Source organism: Neomonachus schauinslandi, chromosome 12 (assembly GCF_002201575.2).
Source record: "Neomonachus schauinslandi chromosome 12, ASM220157v2, whole genome shotgun sequence".
In the NCBI taxonomy this organism is placed as follows: Eukaryota; Metazoa; Chordata; class Mammalia; order Carnivora; family Phocidae; genus Neomonachus; species Neomonachus schauinslandi.
The window spans coordinates 18636750-18661669 of record NC_058414.1 but is presented as its reverse complement, the minus strand read 5'-3'; the positions used below and the strand labels follow the sequence as shown (position 1 = coordinate 18661669).

The window sequence follows — 24920 nt, the reverse complement described above, 5'->3', positions numbered from 1 at the left end:
GAGTCCCGGGATCGAGTCCCGCATCGGGCTCCCTGCTCGGCAGGGAGCCTGCTTCTCCCTCTGACCCTTCCCCCTCTCATGTGCTGTCTCTTTCATTCTCTCTGTCTCAAATAAATAAATAAAATCTTTAAAAAAAAAAAAGAAGAAGAAGAAACATGCACAAACTGGCAGTTGGCTAATGCAGTGAGAAAATGGACTCATCCCATAGGGCCTTAAGTATTTCCCAGATGAAGACAACATTTCTAAGTTTAGCCTCACTTTTTTTCCCAATAATGTAAATTTATAAATGCAGAGCTACTGAATGCACTTGCATTAGGCAGTTAGTCCCCTTCATGAGCACTTTTTCACTCATCAGTCTGATGGAGGAAAGTAACTCGCTAGCAGTGGAAAGTGCAAACAGTCCAATATACATTTAACAAATTTGGCTTTGGTAGGCCAGAAGATTCTTTAGAAACTAGCCAGCTGAAAGGGTTCTTTCCCACGAGATTTCTAATCTTTTTCACCTCTGCAGTGTGATGGACGCCATTAAAATACAAGGGATGAAAAGCAGTTCTCAGTCTTCCACTGCCAGACTTGGGACATTTGTCACCCACACCGCCATGGTGGGAACGTTACTGGTAGGGAAGCTTTTCTCCATTCTTCTCTCCAGAAAGCATGCTGGGAAGCAAGGGAGGGGTGCTACTGGAAGAATAAGCCTGAATCCACTCCAACATGGTCCAACATGGTCCAACAGCCGTAGAGCCTGGCGCTCAACTGTATGATTCTCATGACATCTCACACCCGAGCAGGACATATCTTTGTGCCGACACCATCTCTGAGGATCCTTCATTCACTTCGTTCCTTGCCCTCAGTCTGGGCCAAGGTTCTCATTTGTGCTCGGTTTTAGATAATTTATTTGATTAACATAACTAGTAGAAAGGAGTTTTAAAAAATATTTATTGTATTTTGTTTTAGAAATGGTAGAAAATAAAAATCGGCGCACTTATGTCACACACACACTTGGAAAGGCCTATTTAACCTTCCACGCCAGAGACAAGTTTTACACAAGGGCCCGAAACGGAAACACCTACACTGAAGGTGACGAAGGCTGATGCTGCTGATTGGAGGAGCCCTTGGAAAGGTTTAAAGTTTTCTTCTCTGCTGTCATTCATCTTGGGGCAAATAACCAGTCCAGTGGAAGGAGTTCTGAACATAAAAGGCACCTAGAGTAAAAATCAGACCTTGACTAATAAAAATAGCTGCACGCGTTTACATCGAGAAAAAAAGGTCCTATCAATGCAACTGTCCTGCAAGGCAATGAGAATATAAATGCAAAGCTATTGCAACTAAAAGATCTATCAACACTTACCTAAACCTGGTATAAGAGTTAGATGATGACACATCACTTTTTTGTTTATAAACCTTAGATGTTTTATCATCATTTAAATAAGCATGAGTCCTGTACTTGTATTAATAGCTAGGGGTGGGGTATTCTATTTATTCATAGTCAAGATTTATTTTGTTGCATTTTCTCTTAAAATGCATCATTGCATACTCCATTCATGGATACATTAAAAATTCATGTTGTCCTTTAAGAATGTAGCAAAACCTAAAACTGCAACTTTAAACCAAAGTCCTTTTAAATTATGATAAAGCCAGGAAAGCTGACATTTTACTATGACTTAAGCACCTGAAATATATTTTGATCAATTTATATCCTCTGAGCTAGAATTAGGATCCTCAGGATTTGTATATGTGTACAAATATTGCAAATTAAGCTAATAAAAACCTGAAAAAATACAAATAATCTTGAACTACAAGGATCTAAAGTACACCTATGGGTCTGAACAGGAAGCGGGCGGACACTGGGTGCATCTTATCATCTGGGGAAAAGGGCTCAGCGGAGCCAGGTGGTATTCAGCTGGGTCTGGTTCTTGATGCTGGTATCCACTTTTAGCACTTCGCGAATGGCCATGGTAGCGTAGGTAGAAGGAGGGAGAGAAAAATCCATCTTCAGAGCTCTGTATTTGCCTTCTGCCAGGCAAGAGAGAAGAGAACGGTCAGAAAAGGCAGGCAGCAGCAGACAGACTGGGGCGAGTCATAGCATCTATACAGGAAGGAAATAACCACGCTCCTTCCCTCGGGCGCCACGTCCTGTGGGGCCGCAGAGAGCAAACCGTGGAAGTGAGAGCTGGAGTATACGATCCAGCTGAATCCCTATGGTAATTCTACCCGGAACCTTCATAAAAAGGGCAAACATGACACAAAAGTAATAGAGTGAAAACAGACAATGGAATGGCACCAAGAATTTGACAATAACAATGCAAATTTCACGCGTTAGACTCCGTTCATGGCACCTCTGTTAACTCGGGTTGGGGATGTGGAGGAAATATTTGATCATCTAACACCACAACTTCTGTAATGTTTCTTCATTTTCAGCGAAATCTACCATTTTAATTATCAGGCTATAACCATGAAACTAAGATGACAAAACACAAAATAGAAATCACCGAGCTGGTGGAAGGTAGTGGTGACTGCAAGAGTATTTTTTTTTTCTTTCTTTTAAAGGACTTTATTCATTTATTTGAGAGAGAGAGAGAGAGACAGAGCACGAGCAGGAGGGAGGAGGCAGAGGGAGAAGGAGACTCCCCGATGAGCAGGGAGCCCGATGCGGGACTTGATCCCAGGACCCCAGGATCATGACCCGACCCGAAGGCAGATGCTTAACTGACCGAGCCACCCAGGTGCCCGTAATTTATGTTTTTGATTGAGAAAACATTTCACAGTTGACAAAGAACTGAGCGCTGAGTAAACTTACCAGAAGCAAACACCGGTGGCGGTTTCCCTTCCAGGTTGTCCACATCTGTGTTGAAGAGTGGAATTTTAGGATCATCGTATGCAACGACCTCCCTTCAAAACACATAAAGAAAAGTGTGAATGTGAACAACCATAAACAGTACTAAGCTGCTTGCTACCGTTTGCTTAGAAAGGAGAACACACAGGCCTGCTGGAACTAATTCTGGGTGGGACCATTTGGTAACAGGATAGGGCCAGATCATATATGTGAGTATTGCCTTTATACTAGTACACAGCAAGGTGACAAAGGACGCCAGTCTGTATAAAAAAAAATGTAAAATGTTTCCTTAGGATAGAAATTCTCTTTATACGTACTTGGTAAGTACTACACTTTGCACAGATGAGAATGAATTAATAATGGCATTTATGTTTTCTCCAGAGTGGTTTTCACTACTAACTAACAACACTGCATTACTCATGAGGAACTGCTCTCTGGAGTGGGGAGGACCAAGTCCAACCCTGCCAACCTCATCACACAACCCAGAGTAGGGAAGATAGAAAGGGAGAATGAGATGGAGAGAGAGAAGAGAAAGAACTTCCTGGCAATGGACAACTAATTCAAGATTTTGTTTTAAAAATTATCAAATAAAGCTTTAGTTTACATTAGGTACTGAAATATTTTAAATGAGTTAATGCACGTTTATTTTTCTCTTTAGAAACATGATATTAAACAGATCTGTGTTTGGAACTCACAGCTAATTCTTCTTTTTTTTTTTTTTAAAGATTTTATTTATTTATCCGACACAGCGAGAGAGGGAACACAAGCAGGGGGAGAGGGAGAAGCAGGCCCCCCGGCGAGCAGGGAGCCCAATGCAGGGCTCGATCCTAGGACCCTGGGATCATGACCCGAGCCAAAGGCAGATGCTCAATGACTGAACCACCCGGTGCCCCCACAGCTAATTTTGAATAAAGGTAGCTTGCTCAGGGATAGTTCTGTAAGCAAATCTCGAATTTTAAAAGATCTCTTTTTATTTATTTTAGAGAGAGAGAGAGAGCGGGGGGAGGAGGGGCCCTCAAGCAGACTCTGGAGCCAGACGCGGGGCTCAATCTCACCACCCTGAGATCATGACCTGAGCCAAAACCAAGCTGGATGCTTAACTAACTGAGCCACCCGGGTGCCCCAGCAAATCTCAATTTTTTATTAATAGGGAAAAAGTCTATTCTCTGCACATTTCTTCAATAATTTAGCAAGGTCAATAAAATGTAAACCTAACCACTTTCACTCATTTGTTTCCTGATGATTTGAAAAATCCAAGTAGTAGCAATAATAATAATAGTAATAATAGCAAGTAGCACTTCTACACCAGGTTGTAAATACTGGAAAATACACAGGTGATGCAAAAGCTTTCAATCTCACATAATAATTCAGTTCTATTTTATTCCAGACTATCACTCACCAACTGACATTCTGAGGACGAATAATGATCTTTCGGTAGGCTCCTGATAAGGAATAATCTCGAATTTTGTGTCTCATGTTGTCAATATCCAGATTGTCTGCTGTGAGCATTTCCCTGTAGGCTTCACTGACTATAAAATACAAAAAGTTAGTCGGAATGCAGCATGCCAGCAAGCTACCTTCAGCTAGACTACAAAGAGAGTAACATGTAAATTCAGTTAGATCGTCCTAACAAAACCAGTCCCTCTAATTTATAATCCATCCTGTTCTCTGTAATCAAAATTGAGGGACTTACTCCCAGGACTAGGTGTCTCCAGCTGAGGCTGGATCAACTTGTAAGTTACCTCTTGCAAGCAGCCAGAGTATCTGGAGCGTAAGGTTCTTAAGCTAACTACAAAAAGCATTTCTTTAATTTTTTTTTAAGATTTTGTTTATTTATTTGACAGAGAGACACTGCGAGAGAGGGAACACAAGCAGGGGGAGTGGGAGAGGGAGAAGCAGGCTTCCCGCTGAGCAGGGAGCCCGACTCGGGGCTCGATCCCAGGACCCCGGGATCATGACCTGAGCTGAAGGCAGACGCTTAACGACTCAGCCACCCAGGAGCCCCTACAAAAAGCATTTCATCAGAAGTTATTCAACTACAATTTATACATGCTCAGAGTTGGAAAAGACCATGTACAGAGGCCTCAAACTCTTTCTGGAGGAAGGAAAATATAAATAATATACATACATAAAAATAAAAGACCTGGGAAAACCATCTGAGCTCAGCCTCGCACCTGATGTGGACTCTGTTTTATAACACCCGAGAGAGACTGTCATCTAGCCTTTGCTTGCTGGGGCCAGGTACGGGTAACCACTTCTTCGTGAGAAACACAGCTGTTAGAAGTTCCTTATTCCAAGCTGAAATCTGTCTTTCTAGAACTTCTGTTGACTGCTTTGGAACACGGCCGATTCACTGCGCTCTTCCATGTGCACTCACGAGTACTGGCCCTTTAAGCCGTCTCTTCTCTAGGCCAACTGTCCCTTCAACTGTCCCTCTGCCATTTCTGTATTCCCCACAAAACACTTCATCGGTCTCAGGGTAGCAGCCTGAAGTTCTGTAAGAACTCCAGATACTTTATGTAGACTGTCAAACTAGGCCTTTACAAAAGTAACAATTTACATTTAACCCTATTCAATGCCTTCTGTGGTTCTTTTAAAAAACCTATTTTTCATATAATTAGTATTAACCATTCTGGGTAACATAATTTGCAAACATGATAAACAGATTTCTTTATTCAAGTTATTCATAAAAAATACTGGGTAGACCAGGGTGAAGGAAAGACTCACAACACACCTATAAGACAACAGGGATCCCAAATTGAGCATTGCTGGACACCGAGGTTGCGTATGTTACCAACCCACAGGCCCGAACCACCACCCATCCAGTCTGTGAGCCCCTATCTTAGTCACAAGGTTTTCATGGACGGCTTGGTCAAAGGCTGTGCTGAATTTATAGATAACTGGTATTAGACCACATTTCTGATCCTGAGAGGTACAAGAAAGAAGAACAGAATGTTTACTTTCTCTTTCTTGGAAGCTCTGAGCATCGTAAGTGCTTTCCTTCTCACTAGTTCCTGGTATCAGTGCCTCCTCGGGGCCTCACTGCGGTGTCAGAGTAGGAAGAACTTCCCTGCCCCCTCCCTCATCTCCCTTGTCATTTTCTCCTCGCCTCTACTCCTGTCCCTCAGTGGAGTCAACCTCACATAAATATTAGGAGCACAGCATTTTGATTGTGTTATTCAACATGGAAGTGGCAGATGACTAACTTTTTTAAGTATTTGCATTATCAAAGAAGGGTGTTAATACCTAATCATTCTATAACTTGTACAATTTCAAGGAATATAACACTGACAAGGAAAATTCACTCTGGTCCCTTGAGAGAAAAGATGGTTTGTTTTAAGTAGGCTCCACGCCCAGTGTGGAGCCCAACGTTGGGCCTGAACTCACGACCCTGAGATCAAGGCCTGAGCTGCGATCAAGAGTCAGATGCTTAACTGAATGAGCCACCCAAGGGCTCCAACAGAAAAGATTTTTTTACAAGAAATAACCTTCCACAGACCAGTTCTGGCTGGGAGTAAATTTCCAGGGTCAGATCCACCAAGCTGGTCCCATGCACAGAGCTGCTTTCTTTTTTCCAGTTTTTGAATCCTTGAACAATGAAAGTTCCAATCCACAACCTTCCCAACCCTAATCCATTAAGGTAACGGAAGTAATTAATAACAGCCTGTGGGGAATGGGAAATAAGGGTGGTGAATTCTAACTTTTCACTCTATAAACTTCTGTGCTCGTTGACTTTTAAAACACAGTTTTTTAGCCTTTAAAAAAGGCTAAAAGAAGCAATGTTAAAGTAGAACTATCCATTCACTTTCTCAATGACTTTTTCCAAAGCCTTCCTATCTTTAATAAGAATTAGTGGATTTCAGAAATTTAAATAATGCCAGTAATACCAGGAACCCTAGTAACAAGTACTACTACAACTACTGCTATTACAGCCCCCGCCACCACCATTTTGTTTCTTAATTTACTCATCCAGGGGCGCCTGGCTGGCTTAGTCAGTGGATCATGTGACTCCTGATCTTGGGGTTATAAGTTTGAGCCCCATGCTGGGTGTAGAGATTACTTAAAAATAAAAAAAATAAAATAAATAAATTTTAATTATCCATCTGAATACATCCCTTCCTGGGGGACTTTATATGTAAACATGGTTTATAAATGCTTAAAATCGAAACATTTTCAAGTCTGATGGAAATCAAAGTTCTAAAATTATATTTCAAGTACTGATTTTTTTTCCCCCTCTCTCTACCTTGGCGGCCAGTGGCTTAAATATGTCAGACTTTTTTTTTTTTTAAGATTTTATTTATTTGACAGAGACAGAGAGAGCACAAGCAGAGGGAGCAGAAGGCAGAGGGAGAAGGAGGCTCCCCGCAGAGCAGGGGGAGCCCGATGCGGGGCTCGATCCCAGGACTTTGGAATCATGACCTGAGCCGAAGGCAGTTGCTTAACCAACTGAGCCACCTAGGTGCCCTGTCAGACTTCGTTTTAACTATTTTCCCCAGACAGGGAACTTACTTTTATGCTTTGGGTAGATAACATCGAAACCCGGCAAGGGCATTACCACATCATGGATGGAGTAATTATTAACATCTTCTTCATCAATGTAGGTGGCTGTAGCTGCCAAGTCACAAATAGAGAAATTAAGAAAAATTATGAAAATAGGTAATATTTGCATGAGCCTGATCTTCTAAAATTATACACATCTAAGAAGTCAGAAGTGCAAGCTGACATGGCTGAGTGCCCTACAACAAAGCTTAAAGAAATGAAGTTAGAGATCTTTTTGTCTTTTCTGCTCTACCCAAGAAATAAAAATCATGGACTGAGAACAAGTGGAAGTAAAAAAAAAAAAAAAAAAATTTTTTTTTTTTTTTTTAGATTTTATTTATTCGCGAGAGAGAATGAGAGACAGCACGAGAGGGAGGAGGGTCAGAGGGAGAAGCAGACTCCCCGCTGAGCAGGGAGCCCGATGCGGGACTCGATCCCGGGACTCCAGGATCATGACCTGAGCCGAAGGCAGTCGCTTAACCGACTGAGCCACCCAGGCGCCCAAAAAAAAAAAAAATTTATTTCTCAGCTGCACCCTCAATTTTTTAGAATGTTTGCTTTTTTTTTTTTTTTTAAAGATTTTATTTATTTGAGAGAGAGAATGAGAGAGAGAGTGCATGAGAGGGAGAAGGGTCAGAGGGAGAAGCAGACTCCCTGCTGAGCAGGGAGCCCGATGTGGGACTCGATCCCAGGACCCCAGGATCATGACCTGAGCTGAAGGCAGATGCTTAATCTATTGGGCCACCCAGATGCCCCAAACTGGATATATATTTTCATTAAAGACACAGATCCAAACTGTTCAATCTGAGTTTACAATGTCTTTCCATTTCAACCTTACTAGACATCTCTCTCTCTCTCTTAAGTAGTGGCCAGGCTGGATTTTAAGCACCAGTGTCAAACAACTCTAGTTGGGTCAATAATGAGGATATCTGCCTTTTTACCTCCTTTGAGAACAAGGTCACCTGGAACGGGCTTCAGTCCGTACTCTTCTATTCTCTTGCTTACCATGTTATTCCATACATAGCTTTGGTAGCTATGAATATACATTAAGCGATTATTTCTTGGTATCTGGAAGGAAGAAAAAAATGGGGAAGGGAAAAAATACATATTCTGAATATTAAAAGTACTGTACTTTCCAAGATATCTCACTTGTTTAGTGGTGACCCCAGGATAAGCAGCTCATACCTTGTCATTTTTCTAATAGCTGACAGAAACAGTGACTGACGTGCAGCACCCAGTAGGAGGGACAGAACCCCTCTGACTCTGACTACAGGAGTTCACAGTCAGCTCCGAACGCAGCGGTTGCCATGCATTCATGCAAATAAAGCAACACTGGAAGAACCTCTACCCTGAATCAAAGACACAGTGCTCAAACTGTAGAAATTTACACATCACTTACAGAGCAAACAGTGTTTTCGTCCTGATAATTCCATGGAAGGAGAAAACCTAGATGACTGAATGGACAACTAATTTCACGTAGCAAAAATTCTGCTTTTTTTGTTTGCCTGGGGAAGCGTAAGTAAGACTGAAGTTGAAGAGTTAAACTTCAGTCTATTCTGGGTATAGATATCTGAATAATAGCACGTGCCAAGATGGGACCCACTGTTGAACCAATGAAGAAACCAAAGAAACGCGATCATTTAAACCACTTCTCGTGCAACCTCTTACTTCGGTAGGTTACAGTGCTGATGCTGGAGAATCATCAAGAAATAACCTCTAAGACGGATTGTGAATTTCTAAGTACCAAGATGCTTAATTTAAATTTCTTTGCAGGTAATATTTTCCACTTTAATGCTTTTCTCATGTCATCAATGTTAATAATTATTGCCAACATTTCCCCCACCCACCCACCACCCCCATCGCCATTCAGGGTACAAACAAGGATCACTCAGGTAACACGGCACTCAGAGATCACCAAAGGATCCTTATTTCACTTTTGCTCTTTCAAAATTTAGTAAAATACTTAAAGATAAAATTTAAAAAGCATTAAGCCACCTCAAGTCATTCGCCTGACTTCACAAATAGCACTCACTATGCCAAATGCAGAGACTATATTCTTCATTCCATATTTTGAAAGTCCTCGAAGCAGCTGCCCTTCCACACACCTTTTGACAGGAAGTTTTCTGAGGGCAGCAGCTGGGTCTTTGGTCTTCGCCCACTCTTCCCTGCACTTAACCAAGTAGCCCTTTTCGGCTGGGGGAAAAAAAAAGCTGTGATTGAAACAATTTATTGAATAGACAGATTTCCGTAACTTAATGGGCTTCCTAGAGAACACAAAATTAGAAAATGCTCTTTGTAATACAGGTACTCTGAACAGCTTCTGTTCACCTGCGAATACCCATCAGAATGTGAAAAGGCGGGACAGGCAGAGTGTACTGAACGAGCCGGCTTTGTCCACCTACTGCCACCCCAGGATTTTTTTTTCTTTCTTTCAGATTTTATTTATTTATTTGACAGAGACACAGCAAGAGAGGGAACATAGGCAGGGGAAGTGGGAGAGGGAGAAGCCGCTTCCCGCTGAGCAGGAAGCCCGATGAGGGGCTCGATCCCAGGACGCTGGGATCATGACCTGAGCTGAAGGCAGACGCTTAACAACTGAGCCACCCAGGTGCCCCCACCCCAGGATTTAAAGACCATTACTGTTCCATGATCACGGCTGATTCAACACAAGACAAAACCCAGGTAGTCCTTTCTTCCTTCTCTTTTTCTACTGTGTTGGCAAATTTAATAGGCCATTCTCCTTTATTAGACAACTTTATCTCTTTTAATTTGCAAATGAATAACTACCCAAAGGGCATAATTGTTTTGATAATTTGTGTGTGTGTTGTTTTTTTTTTTTTGAGAGGCTCCATACCCAGCATGGAGCCCAATGTGGGGCTTAAACTCACGACCCTGTGATCAAGACCTGGGCTGAAATCAAGAGCCGGACACTTAACTGACTGAGCCACCCAGTGCCCTTGTACAGTAGTATTTAAATCTTTTTTTATACAGTACGAATGCAGAGGTACTTTCTGGGAAGTTTTTTTTACAAACTCTTCAAATACCTCAACATTTTTTGGCCCAGTTTTTACATTCTATTACACTATGCTTTAACAAATTAACCACAAGTGAAACGTGTCTGGATTCCTGCATGTTCAGAGATTTAGTAGTGCATGGGGAAAAGGAAATAAACGTATTAATTTATGAAAGAATAAATTAGATGAAAACAGGATATAAATTATAAATCTCAAATATATAATTTATGAAAAAATGAACTATCCTTTCTATTTTACTGTAAAAACAATCTTTAAAATTCTGAAATAACTACCCCCAATATGCACACATACTTTTTATTCAAAGCAATTCCATGAATACCTAACAAGATATTCTATTTTTTTTAATTAATGAATTTTATTCTCACCTCCAGAACGGGGTTTCAATATTAAATCCATGACTTCAGTCCAGGAATTCTGTAGGATAGCTCTAAAATCAAACATCATTTATTTTACTTAATTTTGCAGTACGATGAATTTTATATGTCAAAATCTGTGCAGTAACAAATCATGTTAACTTTATATATTTTATTAAATGTAAAAGTTGAAAAACTAATATAATGATAAAGGTTTCAAATGTAAATGCCAAAGGAACTTAAAAAAGAGAACAAAATGAAGAGCATGTTCACTCATTAACATTTAGTATCACGTCAGTTTTAAAATGCTAGTAGTATAAATCCTACCAACTCATTAAGCTGTTATACATGGTATTATCTGTTTAAATCAAAGTTAAGTCTTTCTGCAGTAAAACTTATTTGAAACTTCTCAAGAAACCTCTCCCCCTTGTTAAATACCTTCTTGCTTAAACAAACAGAATAACACTTTATCCTTCCTATTATTCTTGCCAAAATGAAAATATCTTTATTTTTGCTGATAATATAGGTTTTTTTTAAAAAAGATTTTATTTATTTATTTGACAGAGAGAGACACAGCGAGAGTGGGAACACAAGCAGGGGGAGTGGGAGAGGGAGAAGCAGGCTTCCCGCGGAGCAGGGAGCCGGATGTGGGACTCGATCCCAGGACCCTGGGATCATGACCTGAGCCGAAGGCAGACGCTTAATCAACTAAGCCACCCAGGGGACCCCTTAAAGATTTTAAGTAATCTCTACACCCAATGTGAGGCTAGAACTCACAACCCCAAGATTAAGAGTCACGAGCTCCCCTAAGCCAACCAGGTGCCACCATGACGTTTTTGATACATCTATAAGCATATCCAATTTTTCCTTTACCTTTTATTACATTATATTTTGCCATACGAAAATTCTATTCTGTGCATCATATCTGAATTTTTTTTTTCCAATTAAGATTTCTGGTGTTGGGAGTCATGCTTAGAAAGGCCTTCTCTAGGGGCACCTGGGTAGCTCAGTTGGTTAAGTGTCCAAATCTTGGTTTTGGCTCAGGTCATGATCTCATGATTGTGGGATAGAGCTCCACAGGGAGCCCCAAATCGGGCTCCATGCTCAGCGGGGAGTCTGCTTGAGATTATCTCTCTCATCCTCCCCCACCCCCCGCCCACTTACTCTGTCCCTCTCTCTAAAATAAATAAATAAATCTTTTAAAAAAAGGAAGGCCTTCCCCACCAAAATACAGAAATCCCTTCTACTAATTTTTCTGTTTCTTTTAGTTAACTGGGATTTTTATTTTTCATATTTAAGTTAACCTATATGGGATATTTTTGCATATTAAACTGTATAAAATGCTGCTTGGTATCCAATGATATGATCATGTGGATTTTTTATCCACTAGTGCGATTAATTACATAACAGATTTCTTACTGCTGGCCATCCTTGCAGTCCTGGAACAAGCCACGCTCTATCAGTCTTTCAATATTCTCCTGGGTGACACATTATGGAGCTGGCTAGGCTATCCGAAACACCTCTAGAGTGGAGAACTAGTTCAGGACTGGGCACTGGTCTGTCAGGTATCATAGAAGATGCTGGTGTTCAAAAACCTCTGTTACCTGGCTGGCCACTTGATTTTGTGACTAGGTTTCCTGTAGAACACCCGTGCTCATCTGCGGACACACTGCGTGCGTATGACTTTCACACTGTTGTAATGGCAGCGCTGAGCACCTGCTATGAACAGCCCATGGTCCACAAAGCCCAAGATATTTACTGTCTGGCCCTTCACAGGAAAAGTCTGCCAACACGTGGTGTAGTTTCTGAAGATGCTACCACATACATGAAAGTTCAGTACATACTGCCATATTAAACATGCGCAGATTTCAATCACAAGAGGCCTTTCTATCTGGACCTCTACACATTAAGATGTTTTCCACTTTTCTTACATCATCTTTCTTTCTTCCAGCTTTTTTTTTTAATTGTATAAAATATGCCTAACATGAAACTCTTAATTTGGGCCATTTTTAAAGTGTACAGTTGTGTGGCACCAAGTACATTTATACTGTGTGTAACCATCAGGACAACCTGCCCCCAGAACTTTTAATCTTCCTCATCTGAAACTCTGTACAGATCAAATAACTCCCATCTCCTGGCAACCACCACTCTACTTTATGTATGAATCTAACTATCCTAGGTACCCCACGTAAGAGGATTTACACAGTATTTGTCCTTTTGTGCCTGGCTTATTTCATTCAGCATAAAAGTCTTCGAGGTCTATGCATGTTGTAGCATGTCTCAGAATCTCCTTCCTGTCAAAGCTGAAGGATTCTCCATTGTATCTGTGTAACATGTTTTGGATCCATTCATCTGTTAATGGACACTTGGTTGCTTCCACCTTTTGGTTGCTATGAGTAACACTCTTAAAAACAGGGGTGTGTAAATATTTGAGTGTTCGCTTTCACTTTTGGGTAGATACTCAAAAATGGAATTTATGGATCTTATGGTGATTCTACATTTAACGTTTTGAAGAATTACCGTATCATTTTCCACAGAGGCTGGTCCATTTTATACAGCAATGCAAAAGGGTTCCCATGTCTCCATATCTTCACCAACACTTGTTTTTCTTTTTTTAATAATGGTCCTTCTAATGGGTATAAAAAATTATCTCATTGTGGTTTTGATTTGTATTTCCTTAATGATTAGTAATATTGAGCACCTTTTTAATTAGTTTATTAGTCATTTGTATTTCTTTTTTGATGAAAGGTCTCTTCAAGTTCTTTGTCCATTTTTAATTAAGTTGTTTTGCTACTGCTGAGTTGTAAGGAACTCTGTATGTTTTGGATATTAACCCCTCATCAGATATATAATTTGCAAATATTTTCTCCCATTCTGTGGACTGCTTTTTCATTCTGTTGATAGTGTCCTTTGTACACAAATATTTTTAATTTTATGGAGCCCAACCTATTGTTGTATCCTAGAAATTGGCAATCAAATGTCATGAGGTTTTCCCCTAATTATATAGTTGTAGTAAGTAGGTTCAGGTCTTGAATCTATTTTGAGTTAATTCTTATAAATGATGTGAGACAACTTGTGATGGTGTGAAGGGTCCAGCTGCATTTTTTTATGTGTATATCCAATTTCCCCAACATAATTTGTTAAAAAGACTGTCCTCGGGGCGCCTGGGTGGCTTAGTCGTTAAGCGTCTGCCTTCGGCTCAGGTCATGATCCCAGGGTCCTGGAATCGAGACCCGCATCGGGCTCCCTGCTCAGCGGGAAGCCTGCTTCTCCCTCTCCCACTCCCCCTGCTTGTGATTCCCTCTCTCTCTGTGTCTCTCTCTGTCAAATAAATACATAAATCTTAAAAAAATAAAAGAACTGTGCTCTCCTCATTGGTCTTGTCACCCTTGTCGAAAATCATTTGACCACGTATGCAAGGATTTATTCCCTTAAAAAATATATATATAATTCATATATCCATGTATATGGATAATTCATATATCCATGTAATTCATCTTCATTTAAGTGCATAATTCAATGGCTTTTGGTATACTCACAGAATTATGTAACATTACGCAATCATTATGGAACATCTTTAGCACCCAAAAAGAAATACTACACCCAGTAGCAGTCACTCTCCATTACCCCTCCCCCAAATGTAGGCAACCACTAATCAACTTTGTCTCTATGGATTTGCCTATTCTGGATATTTCATATAAATGAATCCTATAGTATCTTGCCCTTTGTGACTACCTTCTTTCACTTAGCATGTTTTCAGGGTCCATCCATGTTGTAGCAGGTATCAGTACTCCATTCTCTTTTATTGTTGAATGACATTCCATTGTACGGACACATCACATTTTGTTTATCCATTTATCAGTTGATGGGACATCTGGGTTGTTTCCATTTTTTTTGGCTGCTATAAACGTTGGTGTAAATTCTTGTTTTCTTTTTTTTTGATTTTTTTTTTTGGATTTATTTATTTGACAGAGAGACACAGCGAGAGAGGGAACACAAACAAGGGGGAGTGGGAGAGGGAGAAGCAGGCCTCCCACGGAGCAGGGAGCCCGATGCGGGGCTCGATCCCAGGACCCTGGGATCATGACCTGAGCCGAAGGCAAACGCTTAACGACTGAGCCACCCAGGCGCCCTAAATTCTTGTTTTCAAAAAATTGGAGTAAACACATGTTTTCTAAGTATTTACCTAGGAGTGTAACAGCTGAGTCCTATAATAACTCTACACTGAACCTTTTGGGGACTAGCCAGGCTGTTATCCAAAATGGCTATACCATTTTACATTTCTACCAGCAGCACATGAGGGTTCCAATTTCTCCACATCCTCACCAACACTTGTTATTGTCTGTCTTTTTGTTTTAGCTATCAGAGTGGATCTGAAGTGATAGTTCATTGTGGTTTTGAATTGCTTTTCCCTAACAATTAGTGATTCCCTGATGATGTTGAGCATCTTTTTGTGTGCCTGCTGGCCATTAATCTATGTTTTTTGGAGAAATGTCTACTCAGATCACTTGCCTATTTTAGACTGTTGTCTCTTTGGTCTTTGAATTATAAGAGTTCTTTAAAAAAAACTTTAGAGGGGCGCCTGGGTGGCTCAGTCGTTAAGCGTCTGCCTTTGGCTCAGGTCATGATCCCGGGTTCCTGGGATCGAGCCCCGCATTGGGCTCCCTGCTCCATGGGAAGCCTGCTTCTCCCTGTCCCACTCCCCCTGCTTGTGATTCCCTCTCTCGCTGTGTCTCTCTCTGTCAAATAAATAAATAAAAAATCTTAAAAAAAAAAAAAGAATAGAAGAGGAGCTGAGAGAGCAGCAGCAACTTTTTTTTTTCTTATGTTAATCCCCATACATTACATCATTAGTTTTAGATGTAGTGTTCCATGATTCATCGTTTGTGTATAACGCCCAGTGCTCCATGCAGAACGTGCCCTCTTTAATACCCATCACCAGGCTAACCCATCCTCCCACCCCCTCCCCTCTAGAACCCTCAGTTTGTTTTTCAGAGTCCATCGTCTCTCCTGGTTCGTCTAACCCTCCGATTTCACCCCTTCATTCTTCCCCTCCTGCTACCTTCTTCTTCTTCTTTTTTTTCCTTAACATATATTGCATTATTTGTTTCAGAGGTACAGATCTGAGATTCAACAGTCTTGCACAATTCACAGCGCTTACCAGAGCACATACCCTCCTCAGTGTCTATCACCCCATCCCTCCCACCCCATCCCCTACTCCAGCAACCCTCAGTTTGTTTCCTGCGATTCAGAATTCCTCATATCAATGAGGTCATATGATACATGTCTTTCTCTGTTTGACTTATTTCGAGAGCAGCAGCAACTTTAAAAAAAACAAAAAACTTTAGATATAAGTCATTTTTCCATCTTTAATCTATAAACTAAGGGTTGTTTTGTTTTTTCCTTAGGAGGTCCTATGATGGTAACAGTGGGCTGCTCTGAAGCTAGGAAATATTCCTATGTTATGGAAACTGTTGGTTTGAAATCTTGAATGGACTGCATACTGACTGTATACTTAGGGCCTACAATGCAATTTTTGTTCCTTTCTGTTTGTTTTTGATAAATCTGATCTCATTTTCATTAGCCATTTTATATTATCTTTGGAGTACAAAATTTGCAGGGTCCCATGGCTGTTCTTCTGCCAAATTAACTACAGATTCAAAAGTTGATACAGGGGCACCGGGGTGGCTCAGTTGGTTGAGGGTCTGACTCTTGGTTTCGGCTCACATCATGATCTCAGGGTCATGAGACTGAGCCCTGTGTAGGACTCTGCGCTCAGGGCAGGGTCTGCTTGAGATTCTCTCCTCCACCCACCACCCCCCAACTCCGCTCGCGCTTGAGCTCTCTCTTCCTCTCAAAAATAAATAAAGATACAGTCTGGGGTGCCTGGCTGGCTCATCAGTGGAGCGTGCAACTCTTGATCTCAAGGTCAAGCTGGGCATGGAGCCTACTTAAAAAATAAATAAAATGCTATTTAAAACAAAACAAAACAAAATTTAAAAAGCCAAAAGTTGATACAGTCTTCCCTTAAACAATGAAAACATTATCATTTATTATCTAATAATAATGATTATTAGTTACTTTAGTTTTCTTCTCAGCAAAAATTCTTTCTCTGGTTAGTATGCTCTATCTATCGATCTATCTATTTATAAGATTTTATTTATTTGACAGAGACACAGCGAGAGAGGGAACACAAGCAGGGGGAGTGGCAGAGGGAGAAGCAGACTCCCTGCTGAGCAGGGAGCCCGATGCCGGCTCGATCCCAGGACCTGGGATCCTGACCTGAGCCAAAGGCAGATGCTTAACGACTGAGCCCCCCAGGCCCCCCTGGTTAGTATGCTTTAGTATTAAAATACTACTATCTGCTTATTGAGCACCTACTATATCCTAGATATAGCAACAGGTGCTGCATAAATATCACGTCACTTCATTTTCACCACCCTGTGAAGTTAGCATTACGATCTCCATTTGACAGATGAGTAATCAGAGGCTCAGAACTGCCTGAGCTTTTAACCTTCTCAATACTGCCTCAAAAAAATAGAGGAAATACTATATGACAGATTTTTATCATTTTGTGCTTTTCTAAAACTTTATTTTATTATTTTTAAAATATTTTATTTATTTATTTGAGAGACAGAAAGAAAGCGTGTGAGAGCAGGGGGAGGGGTGCAGAGAGAGAAAATCTCAAGCAGAGTCTGCACTCATTGCGGAGCCCTACGCAGGGCTCGATCCCACAACCCTGAAATCATGATATGAGCCCAAACCAAGAGTCAGATGCCTAACCAACTGAGCCACCCAGGCACCCCAATCATTCTGTGCTTTTAAAAAATGCATGAACAAATGCAAGTTCATGTAGTCAGCTGCTGCAACCATGCACGGGAAGTCAAGAAAAGTCCTCTGTTCCTAGGACTATAGGGGACCAACTAGTGAGCTCCAGCAGACCCCCAAGCCTAAATTTCACCTTTGCTAGAACATGGGTTTGAAACACAAGGAAGAACACGAACTACATAATCTCTCAGATCACTTCCAACTCATGACTTCTATAATTCGAACTCCCATGAGAATGATTATTTTATGTAACAATCTACTGGACAGCAGGACAGCATATGACGGCTTAGGTTTCCAAATCCAATAAGTATGTATGTATGTATTTAAAGTTCATTTATTTGGGTGCTTGGGTGGCTCAATCGGTTAAGCATCTGTCTTCGGCTCAGGTCATGATCCCGAAGTCCTGGGATTGAGTCCTGCGTCGGGCTCCCTGTTCAGCAGGGAGTCTGCTTCTCGCTCTGCCCCTCCCTCTGCTCATGCTCTAATAAATAAAATAAAATCTTAAAAAAAAAAATTTATTTATTTAAGTAATCTCTACACCCAATGTGGGGCTTGAACTCATGACCCCGAGATCAAGAGTTGCACGCTCTTCCAACTGAGCTAGCCAGGCATCCCTTTTAAGGTTTTTTTTAAAATTTATTTAAGTAATCTCTACACCCAATGTGGGGCTCCAATGACCCCAAGATCAAGAGTCCATTATTTATTGATGGGATTCCCACCCTAGCTTACCCTAGAGGGATTCCCTATTCCATGAAAGTGAATCAGAGTTCTTAAAATAAATTTTACCATGCTATTTCCATCCTACACCACTTTCTTTAAAGGCGGGGAAAGTGCAGATGAAAGTTTAATAAACTGGAAAGCGTTTGTTAACAGAAATCACAAACTGCGTCCTGTCAGGCTATGCAACAGCTTACTGTACTCAGCCACGAGTTACCTGTAAAGAAGGAACTAAAAACAGAATCCCTGGATGGGTTATCAGGGATGAGAGAAAAACTTACCTTTCAGGTTGTATCTTTTTTAACACTGAATTAATTAATTTTTCTTCTTTTCAAAAATTTTTTTAAAGATCTTATTTATTTGACAGAGAGACAGTGACAGAGGGAACACAAGCAGGGGGAGTGGGAGAGGGAGAAGCAGGCCTCCTGTCAAGCAGGGAGCGCAATTCGGGGGCTCGATCCCAGGACCCTGGGATCATGACCCGAGCCGAAGGCAGACGCTTAACGACTGAGCCACCCAGGTGCCCCAATTTATTATTATTTTTGTATTAATTTGTATTATCTTAATACACAACAAAAACTAGAAGAATGCTATGGATCAGTTGATGAGACACACTGGTTCATTTGGCCCAGACATGAATAATTAAAAACAACAGCAACAAAAAGTCTTTCTTCTTTTTTAAAGTGAGCTCTTTCAGACAAAAGTTAAAAATTAAATACGCACCTTCCAACCTGGTATGTGGGGACAGCTGTAGTTCCAAATCTTTGCATTCCATAGTAGTTAATAAATCCGATCTCCTTGAGAGAGTTCATAGCTTGCTGAACTTGGTCATCAGTTCCTGTTATATTTCTGTAGGGGCCCAAGTTACCCAGAGAAGAAACTGAGTCAAACACATTCAGGGATGCAGATCATTAATGATATGGCTTGGCTTCCATGTCTTTCCCTTATCCCCTGCAGCTTTCTCTCTACCTGCTGAGGACTCTATGTTTTTGTTTTTTTTTTAAATTGTGGCAAAATATACATAACATTAAATTGACCATTTTGGCCATTTTTAAGTATACAATCTAGTGGCTTTAAGTACACCGACAACGTTGCGCAACATTACTATCTACTTCCTGAACTTTCCACTCTTCCCAAACGGAAACCCTGTACCCATTCAACAACAGCTCCCTGTCCCCCTCTTAGGCTCCCCTGCCCCAGGTAACCCTGTTCTACTTTCTGCGTCTGTGAATTTGCCCATCCCAGCTACTGCCTATAGGCGGAGGCATGGGCTCTTCGTCTCTTAACACTGTGTTTGAAGCACATGGCTCCTTTCCAGGAGAGGCGCCGAGTTTCGAGAGGTGAGGGGGTGTCGGTACCAATTCTCCAGCACGATTTGCTCTCCCAGCCCTTTCAGGCTCCGCTTGGCCTTCCCTCGCTGCCACACCTGCTCGAACCAGCTCACCTGGATTAGAAACTGATCCGAACAGACCCTCTCTGGTCTGCACTCCTCCCTGCAGGTCTTTACCTGAGGACAACAGTGAAGTGATTCCCTTGAAGCTCTCCCAGTTTCAGAGGGTTTTTCTGATAGCTGAAATTCCCCAGTTTAAAGTTCATCAAGCACTTGTTCAAGTGGGCAAGTCTTTGAGCGGTTATTCTAAAAAACAGAAAATAAAAAAGGAGCACAAAGAGGATCATGAAATACTGCCTGACTGAAATAGTCTCGGGCACCCAACTACAAGAAACGACAGCTCGAAACAAGACTGCACACCAAGCTATGAGGAGCGGAAACACAGGCACCACGGCAGCTGGGCCGAGCACACTTTTCATTTCCCTCTGGATTGTTCCTCCAGCAAAATGATACTGGTTCAACCTTACTGGATAGATTAACCTGGGTCACATTTATATTCATAAAGCCTCGTGTGATTTATAATGATTAATGGAACAACCATATCTACTTTTTCTGAGAGGGAAGGGGGCTAATAACAGACAGCAATCCCATACAACCGTAAAGACTGTTATTAAACGTTATAAAGAAGAGTTAGTCCTATTTTCATCTATCAGAAAAATACTGTAATCTAACTAAGGAAACTTGAAAACATAGAAAAGAAAAACAATGCAGTTTCATCACCTGGAAAAAAAATCTGCTAATATCTAACTTTGCATTTCCTCCTGTTCTTTTTTTAAACATGTTTTATAGATAGATAGAGATGGCATTCTACCACAAATGTGTAACTTACTATCATTTAAAAGGTCTAAGAATGGGGCACCTGAGTGGCTCAGTCGGTTAAGCGTCTGCCTTCAGCTCAGATCATGATCCTGGGGTCCTGGGATGGAGCCCCGGGATCGTCATCGTAAAAGGAGCTTCTCCCTCTCCCTCTGCCCCTTCCCCTGCTCTCTCTTGCTCTCTCAAAAAAAAAACAAACAAACAAAAAACCTTTAAAAGGTATAAGGAAATTTTCATGAAAAATTCCTTAACTTCTTTAATAGTAATTTATGTAGAAAAACAAATTCAGAACTGAAAAACCTATGTCTGATCTCTATCCCTTGGCACCTCTCCCCACCTGCAACCCATGTTAACAGTTTATTGTGCATCCCTCCAGAAACAATTTATGTATATAGAAGCATATATGTACCTACAGTCTTCTCCCTTTCAGGAATTTTTTGGTAAGTTCTTTATATGTTGTTTATATGGAAAAATACACAACTCCTAAGTGTTCTGCTTGACGAATTTTCACCAAGTGAACACAACCATGTAACTAGCACCCAGATCCTCCCCCTCTTTTGTTACATTATAAATTGTTCAGCATCTTGCTTTTTAAAATAAGATTTATTTATTTTTAGAGAGAGAGTGCGTGAGCAGAGTAAGGGGCCGAGGGAGAGGGGAAGCAGACTCCCCGCTCAGTGGGGAGCCCGATGTGTGGGCTCGATCTCCGGACTAGGAGATCATGACCTGAGCCGAAATCAAGTGTCAGATGCTTAATCGAGCCACCCAGGAGCACCAGCATCTTGCTTTTTTTTTACACATAAAAATGCATATCTGAGATTTGCATTATCCACACAGACTTCTTTTTTATTTATTTATTTGACAGAGAGATAGCACAAGTAGGCAGAGCTGCAGGCAGAGGGAGAGGGAGAAGCAGGCCTCCCGCCGAGCAGGGAGCCCGACGCGGGGCTCGATCCCAGGACCCTGGGACCATGACCTGAGCCGAAGACAGACGCCCAACGACTGAGCCACCCAGGCGCCCCTCCACACAGACTTCAGAGGCTGCCGCATTCTTTGTCCAGCCGCATGGGATGGCTGCTGTCCTGCATATGTAATCCTTTATGTGACCCCCTTTGATGGACATTTAAATTGCTATTTTGCTGTTACAAACAAGTCTAAAGCAAGTATCCTTACACATACTTCTTTGTGCATCTATACAGGTGCATGCCTGGAATAAATTCCTAGACGCGGGAGGTGTGGATTTTAAATTTTACTGCCGACTGCCCTTCAAAAAAGTTTTATCAATTTATGCTCACACCATCAACCTGTAAATGCCTACTGCCTCATCCCTGTGTCTCCTGCCATAGCCTATTATAAACCTTTCTGAGGTCTGCCAGACCATTAAAAATGCTATTTCCTTGGTTTTTATTTGCACACTTCCTATTGTGAGGTTAAACATTTCTACACATGTTGGCTGTGAACTGCCTGTTTGTTCTGTTACCTATTTTTTACCTATTTTGGATTGTTATTATTTTTCTTACTGTTTTAACAGAGTAAGGAAATCTGTCCTTTACTACACAGTTTGCAAATATTATCTCCCATTTTGTGAGTTTAGATTATTTATTTATTAAAGATTTTATTTGACAGAGAGAGAGACAGCGAGAGAGGGAACACAAGCAGGGGGAGAGGGAGAGGGAGAAGCAGGCTTCCCGCTGAGCAGGGAGCCCGATGTGGGACTTTATCCCAGGACCCCGAGATCATGACCTGAGCCAAAGGCAGACGCTTAACGACTGAGCCACCCAGGCGCCCCATTTATTTATTTATTTTTTAAAAGATTTTATTTATTTGAGAGAGAGAGAGCATGAGCTGGGGGGAGAGCTGAGCAGGGAGCCTGATGCAGGGCTCAATGCCAGGACCCTGGGATCATGACCTGAGCCAAAGGCAGAGACTTAACTGACTGAGCCACCCAGGTGTCCTGAGTTTAGTTTATTTATAGTAGTTTATACGTTAGAAAATTTCCCCCCAGTTATATTTAAAAAAATTCAGAACTGGAGAAAAATGGCAACACTGTACCTTATACTTTCCAGGAGATTTACCAATTGTTAACTCCCACCCCCACCCCCACCCCCGGCTTTATATATCTCTTTCTGATCGATGAACACCCACACATTACACACACATGTACACACACAGACATAAATGTGAAATCTAAATACTTGACTGAACAATTCTGAGTTAGTTGCAGACATCACACCTTACCCCCAGTGGCCCGTGTGTGTCTCCTAGACCCCTACCCAAGCGGGTCACACTCAGAAAGCCTAACATGACTTCGGCACTACTGACAGGCGGTCCACATCCACATTCACCCCATTACCCGATAACAACATTTTAAGCTCCCTGAATTCAGGACCTAACTAAGGACCACATACTGCCGTTGTGACATCCAGTTAGTGTCCACTAAGCTGCTTGGCTCGGCCCAGCCTCTGCTTTCTATTGGTATCTGACTTTTAGCAGAATCCAGGCCAGCTGTTTCCCACCGTGCCTTTACATTCGGATTTGACGATTGTTTCCTTGTGATTAGACTTAGATAAACACATTACTTAGGTGATGCGATGGCCTTTTCAGTGTATCCCAGCAAAAGGCAATAATACTCAGTTTGTCCATCACTCATGGTGATAAATTTAATCACTGGGTTAGGATGGTATGTGTTAGACTTTTCTATTGTAAAGGGACCTTTCCTCTTAGATGGATTATCCTGTTCCCCATAGTCTTTCATCCGCCTGTTCAGGTACCCTAGGATTCTTACTACTTCAAGCAAAAACTAGTGTGTTAATGTGAAAGAGTGTTTATCTACCATTCCTTCTGCCTTAGGTGGCATTCTTCTGTAAATAAGGACTATAGGGGCGCCTGGGTGGCTCAGTTGTTAAGCATCTGCCTTCGGCTCAGGTCATAATCCCAGGGTCCTGGGATCAAGCCCCGCATCGGGCTCCCTGCTCAGCAGGAGGCCTGCTTCTCCCTCTCCCACTCCCCCTGCTTGTGTTCCCTCTCTCGCTGTGTGTCTCTCTCTGTCAAAATAAATAAAAAAATCTTAAAAATAAATAAATAAATAAGGACTATAGAGTAAAATTTTAGTTATGTTCATGAATCTTCTTTTTTTTTTTTTTTTAACAGTTCTGGGATTTAGGATTGCCTGAGTGGCTCACTTGGTTAAGCATTTGCCTTCAATTCAGGTCGTGGGATCGAGCCCCATGTCGTCGGGCTCCCTGCTCAGTGGGGAGTCTGCTTCTCCCTCTCTGCTTGCTCTGTCAAATAAATAAAATCTTGAAAAAAAAAAAAAAAGAATAGTTCTGAGGTTTAAGACATACTCAGAAAGGGTATCCCTAGCCAGAGATTATTTTTTTTTAAAGTTTCCCAAATGTAAATAGAGTACTTTTACAGTTTTATTGTTTTGTTTTGTTTTCAGTTAAAAAGGGCACTTTTCTGTTGTTTCCTTTTGGCTTACAGTAGTGATTACTTTTTATCACACCTCATTTAGAGCAGTGCTAGCCTCTGTGCGTTCACCAACACACCAATCTTCACTACTGGGGTTTTCTAAGTTTACATCGGTTGTGGAGAAAAATAAAAGACCTCAGGGCACTGCTGCTCCAGGGGCTCTGAGTGGGAGCTTCTGTTTTTCCTTCCCCAGTCCACCTCTGATGCCAAACGTGGGCCACTTACAAAGGAGGGGGACACGGGACAGGTCATGTTGACTCGGGAAGGTCTTCCTGCTCTCGCCCCCGGCTTTAAATCATGGAGTCTCCTCATCCTAAGCAACAAGGAGGTGAAGGAAAGAAGTGGGAGAGTGTTTTTCACACACAAACTGGCAACCGTGTCAACAGCTAGCTACTCAGTGGCGTGGGCTCCACATTTTAGATCAACGGGGTCACACATACCTTTCTGCTTTATGGCCTTTTAAAAAAGCAGACTGTGGACTATAAAAACCACACCAAGGACCTGGCTACAAAAAAATAAATATTTACCTATCAGTATCCGTGTGCAGTGGCACTGTGGCTGGTGCCGGTCTTTGACCAGCTCTGCAGGCCTCTCCCGGTGATCTTCTTTGCTTCAAAGTTTTCTTTGTGCGGGGGGGGGAATCTGCCAAAGCACTGCCACTTTACCCACTCAGGGGAGACATACAAAAACGTCAGCACGGATTCTTTCATACAGTGTTGTTTTTTTTTAACGTTTAAATTTTTGATTCACCTGGAATTTATTTAGAATAGGGAACTGAGGTAAGGAGCCAAATTTTTTTTTTCAGATGGTTATTCAGTTATCTCAACAACATTCACTGACTCAACCATCTTTTTTCTGATTTTTTTTTTTTTTTAAGATTTTATTTATGGGGGGGCGCCTGGGTGGCTCAGTCGTTAAGCGTCTGCCTTCGGCTCAGG

General features: G+C 41.5%; 1 protein-coding gene across 2 annotated transcripts in view; it reads right to left on the bottom strand.

Moving 5' to 3' along the window:
- Window positions 1-826: 826 nt before the first annotated feature.
- PUS7 (pseudouridine synthase 7) overlaps window positions 827-24920 on the bottom strand; it is a 43779-nt gene continuing 19685 nt past the window's right edge. For both annotated transcript variants that reach the window (XM_044919960.1, XM_021682892.2), the window contains 9 exons: window positions 19813-19941; window positions 19029-19154; window positions 10773-10834; window positions 9405-9565; window positions 8314-8440; window positions 7343-7444; window positions 4233-4362; window positions 2798-2889; window positions 827-2013 (listed from right to left, as the gene is read on the bottom strand). In XM_044919960.1, the coding sequence (XP_044775895.1) occupies window positions 1877-2013; window positions 2798-2889; window positions 4233-4362; window positions 7343-7444; window positions 8314-8440; window positions 9405-9565; window positions 10773-10834; window positions 19029-19154; window positions 19813-19941 (1066 nt within the window). In that variant the 3' untranslated portion in view covers window positions 827-1876. The remainder of the gene's footprint in view (window positions 2014-2797; window positions 2890-4232; window positions 4363-7342; window positions 7445-8313; window positions 8441-9404; window positions 9566-10772; window positions 10835-19028; window positions 19155-19812; window positions 19942-24920) is intronic.